This window comes from Astyanax mexicanus, chromosome 11 (genome assembly GCF_023375975.1).
Source record: "Astyanax mexicanus isolate ESR-SI-001 chromosome 11, AstMex3_surface, whole genome shotgun sequence".
Classification (NCBI taxonomy): Eukaryota; Metazoa; Chordata; class Actinopteri; order Characiformes; family Acestrorhamphidae; genus Astyanax; species Astyanax mexicanus.
This window is the reverse complement of record NC_064418.1, coordinates 38,048,538-38,071,193: the sequence shown is the minus strand read 5'-3', so window position 1 is coordinate 38,071,193 and position 22,656 is coordinate 38,048,538. Positions and strand designations below refer to the sequence as shown.

General features: G+C 39.1%; 2 protein-coding genes across 2 annotated transcripts; both read left to right on the top strand.

The window, feature by feature from the left end:
- Positions 1–652: 652 nt before the first annotated feature.
- LOC103024291 (sterol 26-hydroxylase, mitochondrial) lies at positions 653–5,942 on the top strand. The gene is made up of 9 exons (XM_007259977.4): positions 653–925; positions 1,541–1,731; positions 2,232–2,431; positions 2,601–2,798; positions 3,317–3,480; positions 3,636–3,802; positions 4,319–4,400; positions 4,474–4,674; positions 5,375–5,942. Exons 1-9 carry the CDS (start codon positions 686–688, stop codon positions 5,501–5,503), a joined length of 1,572 nt encoding a protein of 523 aa, XP_007260039.2. The 5' UTR covers positions 653–685; the 3' UTR covers positions 5,504–5,942.
- A 1,617-nt stretch (positions 5,943–7,559) lies between these two features.
- LOC103023244 (minichromosome maintenance complex component 3 associated protein) lies at positions 7,560–22,378 on the top strand. Its single transcript, XM_049484982.1, has 29 exons — positions 7,560–7,648; positions 8,081–9,793; positions 9,939–10,174; positions 10,276–10,357; positions 10,451–10,601; positions 10,953–11,155; positions 12,643–12,782; positions 13,010–13,207; positions 13,410–13,678; positions 13,782–13,944; positions 14,040–14,200; positions 14,338–14,543; positions 15,201–15,448; positions 15,624–15,724; positions 15,828–15,959; positions 16,058–16,171; positions 16,274–16,426; positions 16,586–16,783; positions 16,903–16,971; positions 17,088–17,222; positions 17,971–18,130; positions 18,581–18,854; positions 18,966–19,063; positions 19,193–19,583; positions 19,992–20,261; positions 20,383–20,512; positions 21,099–21,287; positions 21,414–21,561; positions 21,779–22,378. Exons 2-29 carry the CDS (start codon positions 8,245–8,247, stop codon positions 21,950–21,952), a joined length of 6,342 nt encoding a protein of 2,113 aa, XP_049340939.1. The 5' UTR covers positions 7,560–7,648; positions 8,081–8,244; the 3' UTR covers positions 21,953–22,378.
- Positions 22,379–22,656: the final 278 nt, after the last annotated feature.

Here is a 22,656-nt window from a genome sequence, read left to right as displayed (position 1 = left end):
AGTTTCTTTGATTTTACAGTGGCATAAAGTTTTCCAAAAGCAGTGTGTAAGACTGGTGGAGGAGAACAAGCCTAGATGCATGAAAACTGTGATTAAAACCAGGGTTATTCCACCATTTTTTAAATTTCTGAACCCTTAGAACTTTATAAATATGAACTTGTTTTCTTTGCATTATTTGAGGTCTAAAAGCTCTGCATCTTTTTTGTTATTTTAGCCATTTCTCATTTTCTGCAAATAAATGCTCTAAATGACAATAATAATGTTGTCTGTAGTTAATAGAATAAAACAACAATGTTCATTTTACTCAAACATATACTTAAAAATAGCAAAATCAGAAAAAACTGATTCAGAAACTGAAGTGGGTCTCTTATTTTTTTCCAGAGCTGTACAGTCCTGAATAGGAAATGTTCTTAACTTATGAAAATATGTTAAAAGGTGAGCAAACTAATGTTCAGATTAGTTTAAGCTATTTTTTACTGTACTGGCAGGCAGACCCATATAGTATATCACTTTATTTGAAACCAGGCCAGGCTGCTGTTCAGCAGCAAGGTGTTTACAGTGTAAGCTGCTCTGTTCTCTATCAATAAAAGGGTTAATGTCCTGGGCTGAGGCTCCACCTCCTTCTCCCCGCACATTAAATACACAACACAAGCTTCAGTTCAGACATTTCTCCCGTTCTCCTGCGATGGCAAGCTGTGTAGCTCTGCGCTCGGCCGGGTCTGCGGCTGGAAGGCTGTTGCTGAGGCCAACCACGGCAAGTCTGGACCTCAGGAGGGGGGCAGGAGAGCATGCTGCTGCTCCTGTCCCTCTACAGGGCAATACTGGACACATCAGGACAGAGGCTGACCTCCCTGTGGTCACACTACCTACAATCGTCTACAGGCTCATATTTAAAGGGTATTACAAACGCATGCATGAGCTGCAGGTACAGTAGCTACATTTGTGGAATTACAATTATTATCTTCCTGATGGAGCTTTGCTTTGTACACATTATATAGTCATCTTGAAACTATTATAGGAAAATATTAAAGGAGTGACCAAATGTATGCTGTTTACACTTGTGGACCTGTTGCATGCCGTACTTACGGCATCACACCTAATCCTCTTCAGAGCAGTTATTAAATAAAGAGGTTAAGTGGTTATCGAAGAACTAAAACCTAGAACTGGTTTCTGGTTTGTCTGCCTCTTAAAAAGCACAGGAGAGGAGTCTTTTGTCAATGGAAATGAGGTCGTGCAGTTTCAAATAACACTATTTATTTAAAGAGCTGTTTAAACAAAGGACAAAGTACATATGCTTGCTGCGGGTCTAACTTGACAGTAAAGAACACATGAATTAAGCTTATTTATCTGTAATTCCAAACAAAGATTAAACATGAGACAAGCTTAAATATGATTACAGCACATTGTTCTTCTGTGTCTGGAAAAGCACCATTATTTTATTCTCTATTTACCAAGTGTTGGTCAGGTTATCCACACCAGTAAGTAAGTAAATTATACAATAACAATAACTGTATTGTTTTTGTCTTTGTGATTTTCTCAGCTGTATGAAAAAAAGCTTTATGGACCCATGTTTAAAGTGACCACTGGTGCAGTGCACAACATTACTCTGAGCAGTGTGGAACTGGTGGAGGAGCTGCTGAGGAAAGATGAGAAGTTCCCATGCAGAGGAGACATGGCTGTATGGACTGAATACCGAGATATGAAGGGCTTAGGTTATGGGCCTTTCACTGAGTAAGCAATGTCTAACCTTTATAGCAGGCTAGCATTTGTTATATTACAGCTGTAAACACATTGTACTCATTGTAGTGCAATGTACTGTCACATGATCAGTGTTGCTGGAAGATCAGGGTTTTTAGGCTATAAAGCCAAATCTGACTGGAAAAGCTTTCTAAAACCTTGCAACAGTACTTTTCAGTTATTTTTAAAATAAATTACCCTACCATTTGATAGCGACACTTGTCATTTAAATTGCCATATTAATATTTAATACCACATTGGCAAAAGAAAGCCTCTAACATTTATAACCCCTTAAACAACTGAGCATAGAGCTACATCTCAAAAAGCACTTTCATTACAGTTTTACAAACCCACAAAATGTGCTAAGTAGCTATGAAATATATCAATTTCAGCACTTGACAAAGTAACTTGAACTTAAGATTAAGGGTGAAATACTGTACCATTTACAATACTATTTACTCTAGCGACAGCATTTCCCACTTTTGTTCCTCCAGGGAAGGAGAGAAGTGGTACCAACTCAGAGCTGTGCTGAATAAACGCATGCTGCATCCCAAAGACTCTGTAAAGTATGAGGATGTAGTTAATGGTGTGGTCACAGATTTTGTCGAAAGGATAAACTATCTGCGCAAGATGAGCCCCAGTGGAGACCTGGTGCCCAACATGTCCAATGAGTTGTATCGCTTTGCTCTAGAAGGTATGTCCAGGAATCAGTTAAATCTACCACCTGTATTATTTATCAACACAAATATTTTCTGAAATCAAGTCCCCTTTATGTCGTGAATACCCAGGTGTAACCAAGAATAGAAGCTAAACCGGTTTCTTGTCTGATCTGAGCATCTCATCTTGTGTTGTCTATTGTTCAGGGATTTCTCGCATTCTGTTTGAGACCCGCATTGGCTGTCTGCAGAACAAGATTCCACCTGAAACTCAGGAATTCATTGACTCCATTGGGAAGATGTTCAGTTATAGCATAATTGTGAGCATTTTACCCAAGTGGACACGCAGTTGGTTGCCTCTTTGGGGACGCTACATAGATGGCTGGGAGGGAATTTTTAAATTTGGTGAGTTAACAATGATACCACTAAGAATATTTTCTTTAAATAAGCTTAATAGACAAAAATAGTCACATGGATCCAGCACCTTTGATACAAGCTGAAACTTAGAAAAGAAAGAGGGAGCTAGGAATAACAGTATATAAATATTTATTCAGCTTCCTCTTGATAGAAAGAGAGGTGTTTTTTTTTTGCTTATCTTCATTTTAGTTAATACAATTTATCTTTAGTTTGAGGCACACCATCTCATCTCAGCATTTCTGTTGTTGTTTTCCTGCTTTCTAATAGAGGAATAGTAAGACGTTGGACTGGCACTGCCAGGATCAGTGCTTTCAATCTGGCTGGTGGGGACCTTTCCCCCATTAGTGCATAAAACATTCACACTGGCACATGGTTTGAGAAGTAATTATGCATGTGACTTTTTGGTCCGATGAGCTTATAGGGCCATTTTAACATAGTAGCATTATAATATTATAATATTTTTTTTATTATTTTGTAGTTTTAACTTCTGCTTGTTTTTTGTATAGCCTGTAAACTTATTGACAATAAGATGGAGGACATTCAGAGGCGTCTGGATGCAAACCAAGAAGTTGAAGGAGAGTATCTTACTTACCTGCTCTCCAACAACAACATGCAGAAGAAGGATGTGTATGGGAGTGTTGCTGAGCTGTTATTGGCAGGAGTGGATACAGTAAGTGGAGTATTATACTATGCAGCTTTGGTTAGTAATGGTACGAAAATAAATAATTTTGAGAAAAACACATAATTAAAGACTAACTAAACTAAAATAAACATAATGACAGGAAATGTACACTCTTACTTTCTTTTTCTTATTTGTGCATTAAGACGTCCAACACCATGTTGTGGGCCTTGAATAAGCTGTCACACAATCCAAGCGTGCAGGACAGGCTGTATCAGGAAGTGGCCAGCACAGTCAAAGGGGACAGAATTCCAACAGCCCAGGACATAAACAATATGCCTTACCTTAAGGCAGTCATCAAAGAGACTCTAAGGTGCATGTTCTGAAGAAGTGAAAATTTAAGTATTACTTCATATGTAGTTGATCAGCAAAAGCATGTTTGGTGCCCTATTTTGGGTACTTTAGTTTTGCACCGGAAGACAATGTGTCTATGACACAAGCTTTTATTATTAAGATTACTTAATTACGTGGTTTGAAATTGGACAATGCTTGTGTTGTAAGCTTATATTAAGTTTAACTACATCGTTCCTGTCCTTCCAGTGCAAAACTACAAACACCAGATATACATTATATGTCCAAATGGGTGTAACAGCTCTTGTAATGAATGCATTCAGCTTCTTTAAATTGCACCTATTGCTGACACAGACATGTATATGAGTTCTCTGAGAACTGTGTTCTTCTGGAATGATGGTGATCCATCCAGTATTTTTTGGACATGCTAATAATCAACTACATTTGATGTAACTGATTTGTAACTACCATAATTGCAAATGTCATTTACCTTTTTATTTTAAAACCATCTTTTGATCTTATTTTTGATCATGTATAGGATGTATCCTGTTGTCCCCTTAAATGCACGACTTCTAACAGGCAGTGAATCAATAATCGGAGGACATTTCTTCCCTAAAGAGGTGACTGATTTTTCTTTACCAACATAACAGCATTTATCTAGTTACTTAACTAATCGACAGCTTTTGTGAACAGACCACATTTGTGATCTATCACTACGCAATCAGTCAAGATGAGAAGATCTTCCCTGAACCACAAGCCTTTAAGCCTGAACGCTGGTTAAGGGATGGAAGGGTGAGGCCCAACCCATTTGGATCCATACCATTCGGGTTTGGAGTGAGAGGATGTGTTGGCCGACGTATCGCTGAACTAGAGATGCACCTTTCTCTGGCAAGAGTAAGTACCCCATACAAAGAGGTGGTATTTACAAAAAAGCATATGAAAAGGTGTGTGCTCCTTTATGTACATAAGCAACAAGCAAATCAAATGCAATATACACTATGCGGTTTAAGACACAGCAAAAGCAACAATATTAGACAAGAGACAGGACAACCATATTCACATGGCCTCTGCCTTAAACCCATCTGTGTGGTGAATAGAGGTGGGACAAAATATAAACATATCGTATCGTTTTTGGTTGCAATACATTATTGATACATGGCTCAAATAGCATTATTTGCTTGCCAATTTGGCTTAATAAAGTTACTGCCTAATTATGCCACATGGTATCTGTGTATCTGAAACGGACACAAATAAATACATAATTTCTGGTATTTGCCGTTTTAGAAATATTTTATCCTCTTTACTAACACAGATGACATGAAGTATCATAGTGAATTGTCCTGCGATGTATTGAGTTGTAGAATTAATGTATTGTTGTATATTGTTTATTATTATTATTGCTATTGTGGACAACGTATTGTGATAATACCCTGTGATTCCAAACCCTAGTAGTGAACACACACATACACAACAGTAAGCACATACACAGTGACCAAAAAACAGTGCCACCTTACCAAACATGGGTACTGAACTCAGTGAAGTTTTATAAGATGCTACAATCATTTTTTTTATTCTTTACTTCATTTTCTCCTAGATAATCAAGCTTTTTGAAGTGAAGCCGGACCCAAAAGTAGGAGAGGTCAGAGCAATCAACCGCACCGTTCTTGCACCAGACAGACAGGTCAACTTTTACTTCCTGGATCGGAAAAATTCAGCCACTTAAAGCTTTAAGAGCCGAGATATGATTTCCTCACCAATGTTTACAGTAAACATCTTAAAAGCAGGGCACACAATCCAGGTGCAGCACATCTACCACCCCAAAGAAAACAGATATTATATCCTCTGCCGTGTCCTCTGATCACTATGACTAGCATTAGACTCTCTGCTAACAGCATCTCTGCTGTACACTACTGCAGTCACATGTGTATTCTCATTATACAACACTGTGTGATCATTATAAAATATTCTATGAATAATCCACAACATTGTATAATATTGTAAAATTATTGTATAAAATATATGATTTCACTGAATTGTATGATCATTCCACAGCAGTGTGTACCCATTACACAATACTACTTGTGAACTATGATGAATAGCTATCTAAAGTACTGCAATCTGTTTTTTTTACTGTGATTTTAAATAAAATGTATTTTGTTCAATGTCTTTGGTAAAAAAAATGCAAAAAAATGTACCAACAATATATTTTTGCTTATTTGTTTTAAGAAATATTAAACAGCGTATTCTATATTAGTATATGAATAAGTAAAATATGAGCTGATCTTCAACAGGAAAAGAATATATTAATTAATATTACTATTATGTACTGTGTACTTATGTACTGTTACCATTACTACTAATAAGTGTTAAACAGAAAATAACAATCTTCAAAAGTCTGTCACACCAGTATTACACACCAGTTATTATGCCTGCTTCAAATTTTTATTGCCTAATTGTAACATCTTACCGGTAACAGCTCATTAAACCATGTAATTATGACAAACGAGATAAAATGATCTGTTCAGTAGATACAAACACACACAGTAAGCACACACGAACAGGAGGTAGAGGAGGTAATTAAAAAATAATTGTACAAAATGTACACAACCGTAAATCAAAATTGAAACTTTTTGTCTTACTAAAGGAAGGGTGCTTCCCTGGTACCTATTGTTTTATGGTAAGCAGTGGCCAATATTATTGCACACTAAATGGCAATAATTAAATAGTAAACAAGTGCATGTACTTTGACCTACACTTTTTAATTGGTTATCATGTTTGTTTGTTTTTAACAATAAATCTGCTACAACCTGGACTGGTTGTAACTGGACAAAAGTGTAAATGGAAATGTATAATAATAAATACAAAAAATATTATTTAAATAGTAAACAAGTGCATATATTTTACACATAATTTAGAAATTTGGTTGATTCATTTTAGCAACAGCAAAAAATACCTGAAAGAGTCAGTGTTCTGTCGACATGTGCTTCTTACCGCCATTGCGCATGCACGGGCCCAAGTTTTCATGTTTTTTGTTTTTTTATGGTAATTCTGTTTTACTTTGTTGCATTAAATATGCCAGCTGTCATTGTTTGAGTGTTACAAATGTCTAAAGTTAATAATAAAGCAGTTAATCATTAAAGTAATAATAAGACAATAACACACAAAACTGGTTCTAAGCCTTTTCCCTGTTATCTGCACCTTGATATATTGATTTAGGCTTTCCAAATATCCTACCGATACTTCTGTCAGGAGAGGCCAAATATTGTGATTTTTCTGTTATATTTACCTTATATAAAATAAATATAAACTAGGGCAGCACGGTTTGACAGAGTAGCACACTTCGGCAGAGCAGCGGCTCTTTTTCTTTTGGCTCGACTTAAAGAGCCGGTGTTCTGTCGAGTTGTGCTACCCATCGATACGTGCTTCCTAAAGGTACTGCACATGCGCTGACCTATCGTTTTTTTTTATAATAAATCTGCTACAATCTGGATTCGCTGTAATTGCACAAAAGTGTAAATGGAAATTTATAATAGTGAATACAAAAAATATTATTAAAAAATCCCAAACCAGTTTGTAATGGCCTCTTATTTCCATAACTTTACCATGGTAACTTACAGTAATTTCTGCTATCCAATATATACTAACGCTACATTTACTGGGACTTGTACTGGAAACATGCTCTAATATGGGGCTTCTTTTGTATTTTTACAGTTAAATATACATTCGAGTAGCACGATTTGACAAGGTAGCATAATTTGACAGAAAACCGGAATTCCCATCACTACTCTCCTTCGAGTCTAGGGGGGCAGTAGAGGGTTTTCAGTGTATCTGCTCTTACATCGCAAAGAAGAAAGAGAAAGTGTTGTTGGTAAGTGTTGCTAACTGGCTAGTTTAGCTGTCGAAAAGATAAAAACAATGATTTTACAGCGATTTTCGCTCGTTCTGCATTAACAAGTGATACATACCAAACAGAGGAAAGCAGTCCGTGTGTGGTGTTTTGGTGCGTCTTTTCAGAATCTGTAATTATAGAGCTAGATAGTTAGCTAGGTTAGCTAACGCTAACTAACGCCGTTAGCCGCCCAGCTTTGAAATAGAGATAACCTAACCTACATAATCCACCTAGCTAACGATGTGAGTGTACACTAAATGCAATTACAATACAGTACCTTGTATATTTAGCTGTATTAATGTAGTTAGCTAGCTAATGCAGAGAAGAGTAGACTGTATTTTGCAGTGGTAATTCTTAAGCATGGTTTATTGTGAAACTGCTTACCACCGTCTCTCTGTTTTATTTTAACAGGGTTAAACAATATTAATGAGCTCCTCAATGGAAACCCAGGTTCTGGCTATAAAACTCTAAATTCACTGTGTGCAGTAAATCAAGAATCATCAAGCTGCTGATACTGTAGTTATTGCAGTATGTTTTAGTCAGTCTCTGTATCTCTGTTTTTACTTTAATTTATAATGAATCCATCAAACATCTTCGGTAGACAGCAAGGTGCCTTTCAGGTACCAAGCAGTGCCAACCAGAGTAGTGGCATGTTTCAGTCATTTAATCAGCAGGGCAACACAAGCTCCCCAGCCCCAAATATAGGCTTCGGGCAGACATCAGCATTTGGCCAGCCTTCAGCTTTTGGCCAACAGTCAGTTTTTGGACAAACATCTGGACAGGCATCTGGTTTTGTCCAGACACCGTCATTTGGCCAGACACCCTCTTTTGGTCAAAGTTCTGGGCTGGGACAGGCCTCACCGTTCACCTCCATAGCTCAAGCACCAGCATTTGGACAAACCTTAGGTCAGGGTACACTTGGATTTGGAGTATCTCCACCATCTACTGGACAGAGTCAGCCTTCTGCTTTTGGTCAGGTTCCAGCATTTGGTCAGACCTCCGCTTTTGGGCAAAGCTCTGCGTTTGGACAAAGCTCTGCATTTGGGCAACTCACACCTGCGCCTGCATTTGGTATTTCTTCTGGTAACTCACAACAGTCCAGTACTTCTCTCAACACAGAAGGGTCTCAGCCCAGCTTTGGTCAGCCACCTGCCTATCCTTTGGCCACTGCTACATCAAGCTCTGCTGCCAATAATCAGAGCAATGCACAGGTTGGCAGCTTTGGAACAAAGTTTAACTTTAAGCCACCAAATGAAGCTATCTTCAAACCTATATTTAGTGTCAGTCCTGAGCCTTCCAACCCTCTGCCTGCCACTGTTCAAGAGCCCTTGGGTTTAGCAAAGCCAGCTACAAGCTTAGACACCACTGGACCTGGTAGCTCTGTTTTTTCTCTTTTCAAAGGTGTAAAACCAAGCATGGGCTTCAACTTCTCTAAGCCTGTGGCAGCCCCTTCTGTTTCAGTCACAAGTGCTAACATTTCTCAGCCAGAGGCACTTGGTGGAAACTCTCTACAGTTTACATTTTCTCAGCCTGCCAACCTTCCTAGCAGCAGCAGCAGCACCACCACCACCACTGCTACACAACCTACCGCTGTTCCAAGCAGTCCTTCCTCCTTCACCTTCTCAGCGAAGGTCCTTCAGCCCCAGACAGAAGCTAAGAAGCCTCAGTTTAGTAGCACAGCATTTGGTCCGCCAATCTTTGCACTAAAAGGTCCAACGCCTGGACAAAGCTCTGAGGGGAGAGTTGAAGATGAGGAGAGTTCAGGGGAGACAGCTTTGAGTAGTCTTGGGAAAGGTATTAAAAGGAAAGAAGAGTCTCTTGACCCGAGCACTAGCCAAGAGAAAGGTTTCAAGGTTGATGAGGTCCACAGAGGAGCTGAAGCCCCAAGGCATCCACCCAAGCGGCCCCTTCTAAGAAGCAGAGGCCCTGCAGGTGGCCTTTTTAAGAATGCATTGAGTGGTCTGCTAAAAACTTCACCCCATGTGGCCAAGAAAGAAAATCATCCTATTGACTGGGGCCATGCGGAAAGGCCAGACCACCCTATTCCTGATGCTGATGTACCAATCACCCCACCTAGAGCTCCAGCACCCATAAGACTCATTCTGGAAAAGGAAGAAAAAACTGGTATGTTTAGTACTTCTCTTTGGTTTATGTGTGCAAAGCAGAATTAGCACATCCTTTTATTGTTTTGAGATGCTGCTATAAACAAACCTTTTATTATGTGTAAATAGTTATGTCATGTTAGATCATTGTCATTATATCTTTAAAGCTCCTGAGCCTGCAGCAGAATCAAGCACCCCAGTACGGAGGGCTGGCCGTGGGGAGAGCACTGACAGCCTGGCTGGTCTTTCACCTTCTGAAGCCACTACCATACAGTGCAAGGGAATCCCATCTAACTTCAACCGGAAAGACTTAATTGAGAAACATTTTGGTCGCTTTGGAAAAATACGCAGAGTGTACTGCAAACCTGCAAAGAATCTAGTAACCATACATTTCCATGAGCATGTAAGTTTGTGTTTATTTTTTTGCTCTATCAGAATATGTTCCTATTCTCATTTCAGTCTTATTCAGTATAATTGTAATAATAATATTTACCTTTGTTTCAGGCTTCAGCTGCTAAGGCAAAAAAGAAGGGAAAAAATTTCCAGGGCAGTGAAATACAAATCTTTTGGCAAAGAAAGAAGCAAAGTAAGAGGATTGTGTTGATTTTGAGTTATATTTTATGGCTAAACCAATTAAATTACTTTAAAATTTCATTTTTTAATTTAAATTTCTGTTTAGGTCCGAGTGAAAAAGTAACAAGGTTGGATTCAGAGGTCAAGGAAGTTCAAAGTGCACAAGGAGAACCAAAGCCGTTGGTCACTCAGACCGCTCTACTGCGAAAACCCCTGCCCAGATCTCCTGCCCCCAGCTCTGGCTCTCTGACACAAGGGTAACCAAATCAATCAGGCTAATTTCTTCAGATACTAATGAAACAGTGTTTTCTAAATAGTGGTTGATAGTGGTGTTAGAGTAGTGGGCAGACTTCAAGCACACCATAGTACACCATGAGAAAGTCCTTGGGCAATGTTCTTAATGCTACATTTGTCTATTTCTAAAACATGATTCAAATAAAAAGTTGCATACTCCCTGCAGGAGAGAATTAGTCAAATGCCTTAAATGTAAATTAAAACTTAAGGCATTTTTTTTTCTTAAGAACGCTGCCTTTCGATATATCTATGTTGCATCACATTTTACCATAATGCCCTTAATTCTTATCTGTCTTGTTTTTTTTTCTTTTTAGATCTCCTGTAAAAAAATCTGTTGTGCCAAAAACACTCCAGTTTGACAGTGAACCACAACAGGATGTAGGCTCAGAGTGCCAGAGCATTGATCGACCAGTGATCAGCCTACCCTCATCCCTTCAGCCTCTGATTGGTCAGCTGGCTGAGACCTCAGAGGAAAAGTATCGTCTACTTGAGCAGAGAGACAAGATCCTTCGACAATGTAAAAAAAATGCATTGTTTAAAGGGATAGTTCGGGATTTTTGACATGAATCTGTATGGCATCAACATGACCAGTGTCGTGCATTCTCACTGACTTACCCCCGACCATGTCTGGTGAGCGGAGTTCTTGTCCAGTATTGTCCGAGCCGAAAGTAGTCCGGCATGTTTGCTGGGGTCACGAAACGAAAGCGTTTTTCTCCCCAAAACAGTACGAGTGCAAAAGAGTGATTTATTTGCATAACAAAAAACGGTGTCTGCAAAAGTCACGCCTCATTATCACTGGGGCACTACTTTCATTTTGGATCAGTGCGCATGTCATTCTAACTGCGAGCAGCGCACTAGTCTTTCAGATCATTGGCTGCGCTCAGCTTCAACCAGCAACGCAAAGAGCAAGCTTTAGAGAGAAGTTTATCGGCTTTTATAAGCTTCTTGAACACAGATTTATACATTTGTATGTGTGTGTGTTAAAATGGTGCGGACTTGTGATTATCCAGGCTGTAGCAACAAAGATGTGGCTGATTCTCCGCACAGTTTCCATCGTATCCCCGTGACTGACATTGCTCTCAGGCAACTTTGGATACTTGCAATGGGCTTCCATGTGGACACCAAAGTGGTGAAAATGAAGAAGCTTCGTGTTTGCGGTGCGCACTTCAGCGAGGATGACTATGTTTCTCCATGCCCGCTGTTGTTTGTGATGCAGGCAGCAGCTGGCCCGCCGACGTCCTCATCAATTGACAGGTTCTGTATCTCGGGCATAACTAAATCCCACTCGTGGCAGCAGTAACATTCCACCTCTGTCGGCATTAGTTCGCACTTCAAACAAGTGCACCAGGATTTGTCGGCCACCCTTGGTATCGCAGCAGCAGCAGCAGCGGCTCCAGCTTCGGTCTCAATCATTTCTCTGTCCACCCTCTCTCTTTCTGCACGATCCAATTCGATTTGGGCAAGTTCCTCCTCAGTATACTCAGGCTCATAAAGATACCCCCTTGGCTCTGAGCGGAAATCAATATATTCCTCGTCGCTCTCGTAGTCCGACATGTTCCCGAACAGTAAACAGTGAAATCGAAACCGTAGGCTAGCTGCCAGGTTGCGCAATCGCGCGCACTGATCCAAAATGAAAGTAGTGCCCCAGTGATAATGAGGCGTGACTTTTGCAGACACTGTTTTTTGTTATGCAAATAAATCACTCTTTTGCACTCGTACTGTTTTGGGAAGAAAAACGCTTTCGTTTCGTGACCCCAGCAAACATGCCGGACTACTTTCGGCTCGGACAATACTGGGCAAGAACTCCGCTCACCGGACATGGTCGGGGGTAAGTCAGTGAGAATGCACGACACTGGTCATGTTGATGCCATACAGATTCATGTCAAAAATCCCGAACTATCCCTTTAAAGTCTATGCATGCATGTTGAATCTTCTATGTTATTGCCAGTATTAAAACTGTTGACCAAACATATTGTTTTATTTTTTTCTTTTCTTTGTTTTTAGCGAGACCCAAGCGAACAGATCTGGACCTGTCCAAAGTGTTTGTGGGAACTTGTCCTGATATGTGCCCAGAGAAGGAGCGCTACATGAGGGAAACCCGCAATCAACTCAGTGTCTTTGAGCTTGTTCCAGAAACAGAAAAGGTTCTTCATTAACAGATTTTAAAGCAATATCCAATATATTATTTTACAACATTTTGGGTATCCACAAGCTATTTTTCTCTAAAGTTGAAAACATTAGTAAAATATTAGAAATCCCTGCATCACATACCTCAACACACGTTCTAGCACGTTAAACCATTTCTGAAAGAAATGTCTTTGGCTGGAAATGTTGCCTCTGCTGTAGAGTTAGATTTTGCTCTGCTGTTTAGGTGGATCATTTTGCTGCCATTAAAGAGTACAGCAGATCATCAGCTGACCAGGAGGAGCCTCTCCCTCACGAACTGAGACCTCTGCCAGTGTTGAGTATGACCATGGACTATCTTGTCACTCAAATAATGGACCAGGGGGAGGGAAACTACCGAGATTGGTACGATTTTGTGTGGAACAGAACCAGAGGAATTCGTAAGGTGATGCTCTTCCTTTTTAAAACTTTTCTAGTGTTTAAGTTGCTTAAATAGATATCAATGCCTGATATAAATTATATTTATATTTATGGTTTGTGCATTTATTCACTTGTTTATATTCAGAAATTAGAAATTCAGAAATTATCTGACCTGTTTGTTTCAACTAATATTTTTCCAATTTTGTATCCGTTATCTGTCAATGTAGGACATTACCCAGCAGCACCTATGTGATCCAGACACTGTGGCTCTGATCGAGAAATGCACTCGCTTCCACATCCACTGTGCCCACCACCTGTGCCAAGAACCTATGATGTCATTTGATACTAAGATCAATAATGAGAACATGACTAAATGCCTACAAAGCCTGAAGGAGATGTATCAGGACCTGGCCACTAAGGAGGTGTACTGCCCTCATGAGGCTGAGTTCCGCCAGTACAATGTGCTACTCAAACTTAACGAAGGAGACATGCTTCGGTGCGTTTTAAAATAATTACTAATTAAATATAATGTACTGTTAATTAGTATGTATGTAAATATTGATATGTTAAGAATTTACAATATGTTTATTGTCCTAAAGTGAGGTGCAGCAGTTTCGTGAAGAGGTCCGGAACTCAGCGGAGGTGAAGTTTGCAGTACAAGCCTTTGCAGCACTCAATAGCAACAACTTTGTGAGATTCTTCAAGCTGGTAAAAGCGGCTTCGTATCTGGCTAGCTGCATTCTCCATAGATACTTCAACCAGGTGGGTGACATTTTAGCCCAAAGGCCTAAACATTAAGATAAAAAAAATAATAAAGCCAGTTTTTCCCAATATATATTTTCATTTTGTTTGGATAGATGAGACGCTCTGCACTGAAGGCCCTCAATATCGCCTACACTGTGGGCTCTCAGCGATCCACAGTCTTTCCTGTGGAGGATCTTGCCCGAATGCTTATGTTCCGTAGTGCCGCAGAAGCCACCGATTTTCTCCAGCTGTATGGCCTTAATGTTACTGATGGGTAAGATCATACATTTTTCCAGTAATCACATCTGCATTTGGTTTTTGAGCTGTTTATTGTGAGCGTTATTTTTTTGGAATGTCTGCTTACTTGCAACAGAAAATGATTTATTTGTGCATTTTCTGTTTGTTTTCCAGCATGGTTGAGCTGAGCCGTACAGCCTATCAGGAGCCAGACTTGCCTATACCTCAGAGGAAGTCTGTGGACATTGAGAAGAAGATGAATGTTCTGATTGGAGAGATTGTGAACGGAGGACAACTTCCCAACCCACCGCAGCACCGTCCTGTCTGCAGCTTTGACTTGAACAACAAATACATAGGGGAAACAACCTATCCCATGCCAGGTACTGTAAACTCAACTCTGCTTAACTTTATTTACGCTATGTCAAAAACAATTGTTGACAGCCCTTTTATTGAACATATGTAGTTTAAGTTGCATCTGTTGCTGACCCAGGTTTGCAAATGCGCACACACACAGCTTGTCTAGTTCAATCTACAGGGTTTGTACGGTCATGAAAAACCTAGTAAATTCATGGAATTTGAAAATAGCAATTTCCAGGCCTGGAAAAGTTTGGGAAAAATAAAAATACCCAGAAAGTTTTGGAAAGATCTGAGAGCACATTTTATTATAAAAAGAAAAAATTGTATGGTCATGAAAATTTGCCTTGAAGTCATGGAAAAGTCATGGAAAAAATCATTGAAATGTATTAGTTAAAAAGTGTATGAACCCTGAATCTAGTACATTGATACTTATATGAACATTAGTTATTTAAATAAAAAACCTAAATACTAACTATAACAAATTGTATAAAAGGTGTGTTTTGTTGTATGAGATTTTATTAACTCTGTTGAACCTTTGTCCCACAATATCTGCCTGTTATGTCTGTATTCAAATAATGAAAACCTTCTTTTTATTAGCTCATTTGTCTTTAATTAGAACTATTCATACAAACTAATGTTAAAATACAATGATTTAACTGTTGTTCTTTGTATTTCTACAGTGGCAGTTCTTCCTCAACGACAGGAAGTGAAACCTCTTCTTGAGATAGAACCAAGGCTGTTTGTAAGTCCCTCTGTACCAGTGGAGTTTACCCAGCCCAGTGACGCTGAGGAAACTGGTGAATCTTCCCAAGCCACAGTACCAGAATTCCCAGTGCACAAGGAAATTACGTTCCAGCCAATAGCACAGCCTCAGCCTGTCAGACCACCGTCACCTCCTCCAAAACCTGAACCTGCATACACTGATCAGGTGAGGTATTAACGTGCACTTGGAGGAGAACAGTTTTAAGATTGATGTTCACTGAAGATTTGAAGCCAATTTAAGATGACAAAACTTTTAAAAGTGTGTGATTTTTGTGCTTGTTGTAAATATCTAAGTTATTACAGTAAACAAACTAACTGACATGCTTGTGCCCTACCTACAGGATATAATGGTGGAAGTTGACTCTGTGGTGGAGGAAGTTCTGGAGACTGAAGTCTCAGCCTTAGCCAAAGCTGGTGCTGAATATGCCTCTATAGCTCTGAGGTAGGTGCACATAGATAATGCATTTCTTTTGGAAATATACATGATTAACAGTCCGTATTCTCCATTGTGTTTGAACATAACATGACTCCACCTTTGTATGCAGTGTGAGTGAAAGTGCGGTGGAGACTGTGGTCAGTGAGGTTGTTGCCCTCATGCTAAGGGATATCTCTGCATCGGAGATCACTGCCGAGAAGGAGAGAATTTCTGAGGAGAAACGCAGGCTGGAAGAAGCCAGGTGTGTATTAAATTTTAAAGTGCTTGGCATTTGAATTATTACTGTATAAGCTGTATTTTATTCATTTTAATATGATCGGTTTCTGTGGTTGAATCTAGACGAAGACGTGAACACAAGGCTTTTCTGGACAAGCTGAGTTCAGAGCTGTGTGTTGAAATCTGTGAAGAGGTGCTTGCACAATGCAGTGAGGAGGTGGCTGGTGCAGAGATAAAGTTAGTCTCAATTCTTCACTTGGTTACATTTAAAAACCCCACAGTGTTGTGGTTGTTTTTACCAACTAAGTGTGCATTGAGAACATCTTTGCTTCCCCTTAGGTTTGCGTTAGAGGAAAAGGCTGCATTTCTTGCTCGTTGCTCAGAGGAAGTGTGTAGTAGCTTGGTTGTGGAGACACTGGATGCAGAGATTACTCAGCTGGCTAAAGAAGTTTTGAATGCAGAGCTACGACAAATACGCAAGTTTATAAAGAGGTAAACTCATTGTTGCTGTATGTATCTGTATTTTTATCTATGTGACTTTGAGCTTATTTCCTGTATTTTTGGTAATCCTCATTGGGTTTTGTGTTACAATGGACTTGCCAGAACCATGAACCTTGATTTATAGATAACATTGTGTCTGTGTATGTTTAGATGGCGTGATGTGGTAGCAGTGCGCAGACAGCTGAAGAGGCAGATGCGTGGCTTCCCTGCAGCCCCCTGCTGTGTAGACCCTCGTTTTAAGCTGCAAGCTTTGGCTCCCAGTGCTCCGCCCACTCCTTCTGTGGAATCTCTTGCTCAAGGCTATGTCAACCTGGGTAACTCCGGGAACATGGTTGTGTCCTGCACAAGGTGACCACAACATCACTGTTCACGTTCTCAGTAGTATACTTACTGTTATGCTGTTATATATATATATGTAGTGTAAAATACATTTTTTGTAATGTTTTATGTTTTTGTTTAAATTACAGATTATTTAAAACAAGAAATGATACTTTCCGCCAGATGAGAGTGAACTTCTTCTATAATTTGTTATTAAGGTGAGATACCTCATACCTTTTTATAGTACATATTTTATTGCTGATCAGATAAGTTTGTATGATTTTTTTTTTTTTTTTTTTTTTAATCATTACTTTTATTGTTATTTGTTTTTTAGTGAGCGTGTATGGAGACCTCTTGACCTGCCCACACTGGTGGCTGAAAGCACTCCTAATCCACCCAACAGAATCTTCTGGAAAGCCACTCTTCTGCTTCCCAGTAATGAGGATACTGATATGAGCTTTGCCAACAGGTATAAGTGAGATACTAACATATAGGGGCAGGTTTTTGACTGGGGTTAAGTCTATTAGTAAACTATGTTTTCCCTTTAATGGAAAATCTTCACTTAAAATGCTGTGTAGTCAAAGACTATGCTGATTCCCTCTCTGGGAAACTGCTCCATAGGGTGTTGTCACACCTGAAAGGTTAAGGTTTTTGATACATTAAAGTTAATACAATAAGTCAAGTAGTTTTATTGTCAATACTGCATATGTACAGGACATACAGAGAATTTAAATTACATTGCTCTCCATCCCATATTTTACAGCAAGTACAGATAACAAATATAATAAAAGAGAATGGGAGACACTATGTGTACAATACAGCAGGGACACAAATAGACATACATGAGACAGAAAACAAAGTGCAGTAGTGGTGGGGGGTGAATTAAGACAGATAATATGAAAGAATGGGAGACACTATATGTACAATACAACAAGAACACAGTAGACATACGTAAGACAATAGTGCAATATTGATGGTGATTGAGATGTAATGACAGTATAAATAGAACCCATATAACAGTAGTGCAAATATGGTATATAGCTAAAGGCTGCTAAGGTGAATGAGTGCGTTCTTAAAGTTCGCAGTTCTTGGGGAATTAAAGTGTGTATGACAGTGCAAGTATGCGCTGGAGGGTCCTGCGGCAGGGGACCCTGATTCATATTAGAATTATGAACACTGGTAACTATTGTTTTTTTTCTCTGTTTTTTTTGTTGTAGCACCCTGACAAAGTGGTTGGAGGTTAAGATGGGTGGCGGAGATAAGGAGGAGGAGGATGGTAGCATGGCAGAAGTAGAAGGAAAACTGGAAACTCTACTCATCAGTAACAATCTGAGAGATGTTGGACAGAGGACCCACAAAGTTCACATCTGTGTAAAAGTGAGTGATTGAGTTTGGAATAGGTTTGACCTTTGTGTACCTACATCTACTGGTAAACCTCTGCATGATATTTCAAATAGGTTTTGGATTTATTTACATCAGTTAGCAATAGTGTACTTAAACCTGATGGTCAACTGCTATTTTTCTGCCAATCTTGTTAGTTCTTTTAAGGTAAAAAATATTTATACTTATGCAAGTATTATGTGCTACACATTTTAAATGCGTTATAGAAAAATGTATTACTATATATACTTTTATATCATTGTTTAAATATAGAGCATGCAATGTATACTTTATAAGTTTCATAAAATATTTTGGACATGTCAGAGTATATATGGCTTTTTCTTTCAAGCATATCAAGATATGAATTTTATTTTAAGTATTAACACCCAGCCCTGCATGCTATTGGCCAGTGTCACCACTGTACATATTATATATGTGTTTATGCAGGTGAGCCGTGGGCCTCTGACAGATGAGGGCCAGAGCCAGCTGGAGGAGCAGAAGGAGCTCCTGGGGACCAGTGCCCTGCTGATGATGCTTCCACTTCTTCCGAGCGCAGATCAATCTGAACTCAGGCAGGGCGAGGAAGATGTGCCTTTATTGGCTGCCCTTCTTCAGCTAAAGCAGGTGCAAGAGGCTAGCGGCTGGAACTCTCCGCTCCCCCTTGCTCTGATCATACCTGGGCAACCTGAGGGAGCCATTTCTGATGAGAAGTTAGAAGAAGGTGGGTGTAATGAAAGGGTGTGCCTTCTTCTTACTTAATGACCTCAGTGAATATTTAGCTTTTTATCATTTAATAACCAGTGATTTTGGCTTGTGTTATTTTGTTTAACAGTTCTTCAGCTGAAGACTCTAGTAAATGATGGGATCATCTCAGAGTACGTGTTTATCCGTGTTGCGGGAAGCGTGAGTGACATCCAGGGATCGCAGCAGGTTAGTGATTGTTTCCTCTCAGCTTAAGTCTAGCTTCATTAAATATAGAGAAAAAATCTGTAAGTCTAAAATTTTGCTCTGAAAATAAAAATAAAACAAATAAAATCCTCTTTCATTGTTTTCTGTTAGATTGGTGAGGCAGTGCGCTGGCTGGTGGCTCACTCTCCAGCCTCTACAGTCCTTTCCTCTCAGCCTCTTGTGCAGTTTGTGGAAAGTGGGCTGTGCCGCGAGTTCCATACCAGGTTCCACCGTGACAAGCAGGAGCGAATGCAGGCAGGCCTTATGTGCCAGGATTCAACAGCAATCATCCAGCTTTATAACAGCGTGCTGTGTTACCTAGCAGATCTGGTTAGCTGTGAGCAGATGATTGGCATATCTTGGCCACCACCTGAGTTCTCTCTCCCTGAGAACAGAGACCTCGTGCCTCACCTGGACTGGAATTCTCCACAGCACTTGGCCTGGCTAAAGAGGACTGTCCTGAGCCTGCAGATTCCTGAGTGGGATCAGCCCCCTATAAATGGTATGGATTTTACTTTATCTTTACTTGCACACCAATGATTTGGTTGCAATCTAGCAGTTGGTCTGACTAATATGATCATATAAATATTTATATAAACCTTAAAATTGTCCCTTCCCATGGTTCATACTGATGTTGCCCAGTAACCCCATTTCTTTGATCAGTGAACTGACTGTCACATAGATTTTTGGTACATAGTAAAAGTAAGCAGGACTGTAAATTGCCTGGTTTATTATACATCATTTCTGAATGTGTTTGTTTTTTCAGTCCAGTTTCTTAAACAAAAAAAAACATTTGAAATGTTTTCTTTCTACCTTCTAAGTAGTATCTACAGTATTCTATAGTCCTGGTATGTTGTAAAAAAACAGTCATTTTAAAATGATTAAAAACATAATATCTCTCTTCCACCAGCTTCCTGGCCCCATTTGTGCACATCCATATTTCATTATGTATCTCAGATCCCGAGCTCTCCCCAAAGCCAACCCCTTCTCATGTCTCGCCTGGAGCATCTTCTAGCAAGAGTTCGAGCCCAGCACATGCAGGATGGCAGAGAAGATGAAGAGGATACTGATGAAAAAGCTGGGCCTTCCTTCAGCCGCATACCTTGGGATGATATTCTATTCCTCTGCATAGAGCATCGAATGAAGGACTGGAGTTTACCAGAGAGTCCTGTTACAGAGGGTAAGAGTTGGGATTTAAGAAAACCATAAGAAATGTACATGAAGTGTGAGTAGGTTTGCTTTAGCGAGGGAAAACTTGTTAAAACAGGTTTCAAAATAACTTGGATTTCTGTCTCTTATAGATGCTTTCACCGACAGTGGGGAGATTTTGGTGTACTATATCAAAAAACAGGTTATGGACTTCATGCCTCCAGAGAGTTGGGTGACTGCTGTGAAACTCACTCATAAGCAGAAACAGAAGAACTTAAATGGGTAAGAAGTTACAAAAAAAAAAGAAATTCCTATGTTTTTATTTTTTTCTTAAGAAAGACACCATGGTCACCATCAGTTTTTTATGAAAGGAACAGGGCACAATGTGGTGTGTAAAATTGACTAATTACAAGTTACAAATGTCACATGTAGGAAAACTACAAAGAGTGTCTCAGTAAAATCTTTAAAAAAGTAATAAAAACATTCTTTTAAGTGTTTTTATTTTTTATTTATTTTTATTTTTTAAAATAATTCTCATAAAGATTATTCCTAACGTTTATGTAAATCCAACTTTTGGTCCTACCTTTACAGTTCACACTTTTCCTAAGCAGGGAGAACAGTTTAATACTGGTCAATCAATGTGGGTTGAATCCTATTTTGAGGATGGAGGGGAAATCCTACTACTACTATCTAAACCTTTTTTTTTTTTGCTAGATTAGTTCATTTTTCCTTGCTCAGTCCAGTCAGAGTTTGGTTCACAATCAGAGTCATTTCAACATCTGAAGAAGAATAAAAAACGTTATACAGCTAAGTTGGTATAATGTATGTATATATAAATACTCTTTTTATTTCATTTATTTTCTCTCAGTTCAAAAGAGAGCTCTGTAGTGGCTTCATCCCCGTCAGCACACTTTCCCCGCCAGAGGCTGTTTCAGAGTCGGATAGAGCCAGAGGAAAGCCCCACTGCACTGGACATCACACACAGCCTCTCCCCCCAGGAGCTGCTACCCCACCGCCTGCTTGCTAGCATTCAGCAGGAGAAGGCTCAGAGCCAGAGGTTCGTTAAACTATTTATTTTAATTTAACTAGAATGTCGTACTTTTATGAGCTGTGTGTTTGTTATGGTTGATGACAGATTTTTTTTATATGGATAAACATGCTGAAGTTTTTGGTGTGTGTTTAGATTTGAGGAGCAGCTGCAGCGGTGGTTGGAAGTGGATCCTCTGGATTCTGTCTCTATGCCTCTTTTTATGCCGTCTACGCTGCTGTGTGTGCCTGAGATTCTGACGCCCTCCCGCCGCCCTGCGGCTTCAGCTGCCTGCTTCAAAAAGGTATATTTACGAATGATTTGTCATATTTTTTGTTTTACTTTTGCAGTGGGCACTCCTGCTGTGTTGCTAGAGGTAAATAAAAAACAATAAACATTAAGACCTGAATTATTTGTTATTCTTACCACATGAACATTCAAGTGTTTTTTTATGTATATCGTTTATGTATTTATAATGAGACGTTGTTGATTTACACTTAATTTCTCTGTGTATTTTGCAGGATACTGAATCCGATGACTTTGCTGAAAAGGTTCCCTCAAGTTGTAGAAGAGATACACCTGTATCTCTAACACAGCGGCTAGAAGAGCTTGATAGGCTGATAAAAGCAAATCGTGAAGAAGAGCTTGCATGCAGTTTGAAACTAAAAGGCCTGTTGGAAATCACAGAGAACTGAACAGCTCAGCTGATCTTTATTTTTGGTTGTTTGATAAATAGTTGGTCTTTATTGGTTTGAGACAACTTTGTTTTAATTTTTTTTACATGTTACTTTATCAAGTTGATTGAAAAATGATTTTCTTGTTTTAGTTTTGTAGGTATTGTAAAAGTGCAAACAGTTGGATCCTTCTGGAACCTCTTTCCAGCTTTGAATCTGTTTTATTATGTAATGTACCTGGTATGAGTTTGTTTGTTTGTGATGCCAAGATTACAGTTTTAGCACCTTTCTGGGCTTTTTTTGACTGTTTTGTTAATGTGTGCAATTGTGTGTAAAATGCTTTATTATGGAAAGTTTAACAGTGTAACAGTAAAAGGTATTTTTGGAATGTAATAATCTGTACTCTAAAATGTATATTTTCAAGAGACCAATAAAACATTGTTTTTATATGTAGTCTGTTTATACACTGCAGTAGTAAAATTAAAATACAAAAAGGGGATTAAATGTTAATGAAAATGAAAGCAAAGTAGAAAATTCAGTTATTGAACAAGTAATATTTAATTATTAATTCATACATATACACTATTTATAGTGTCATGCAAAAATCTTGTATCTTTAATTGGCAGCTTTACAAGAGAAGGAAAAAACTTCTTCAGTGGAGGTTAATGTAAACATTGTCACTTTATAATTAGGTGTAAAGAAGAACTACATTTAAATTGTTATAA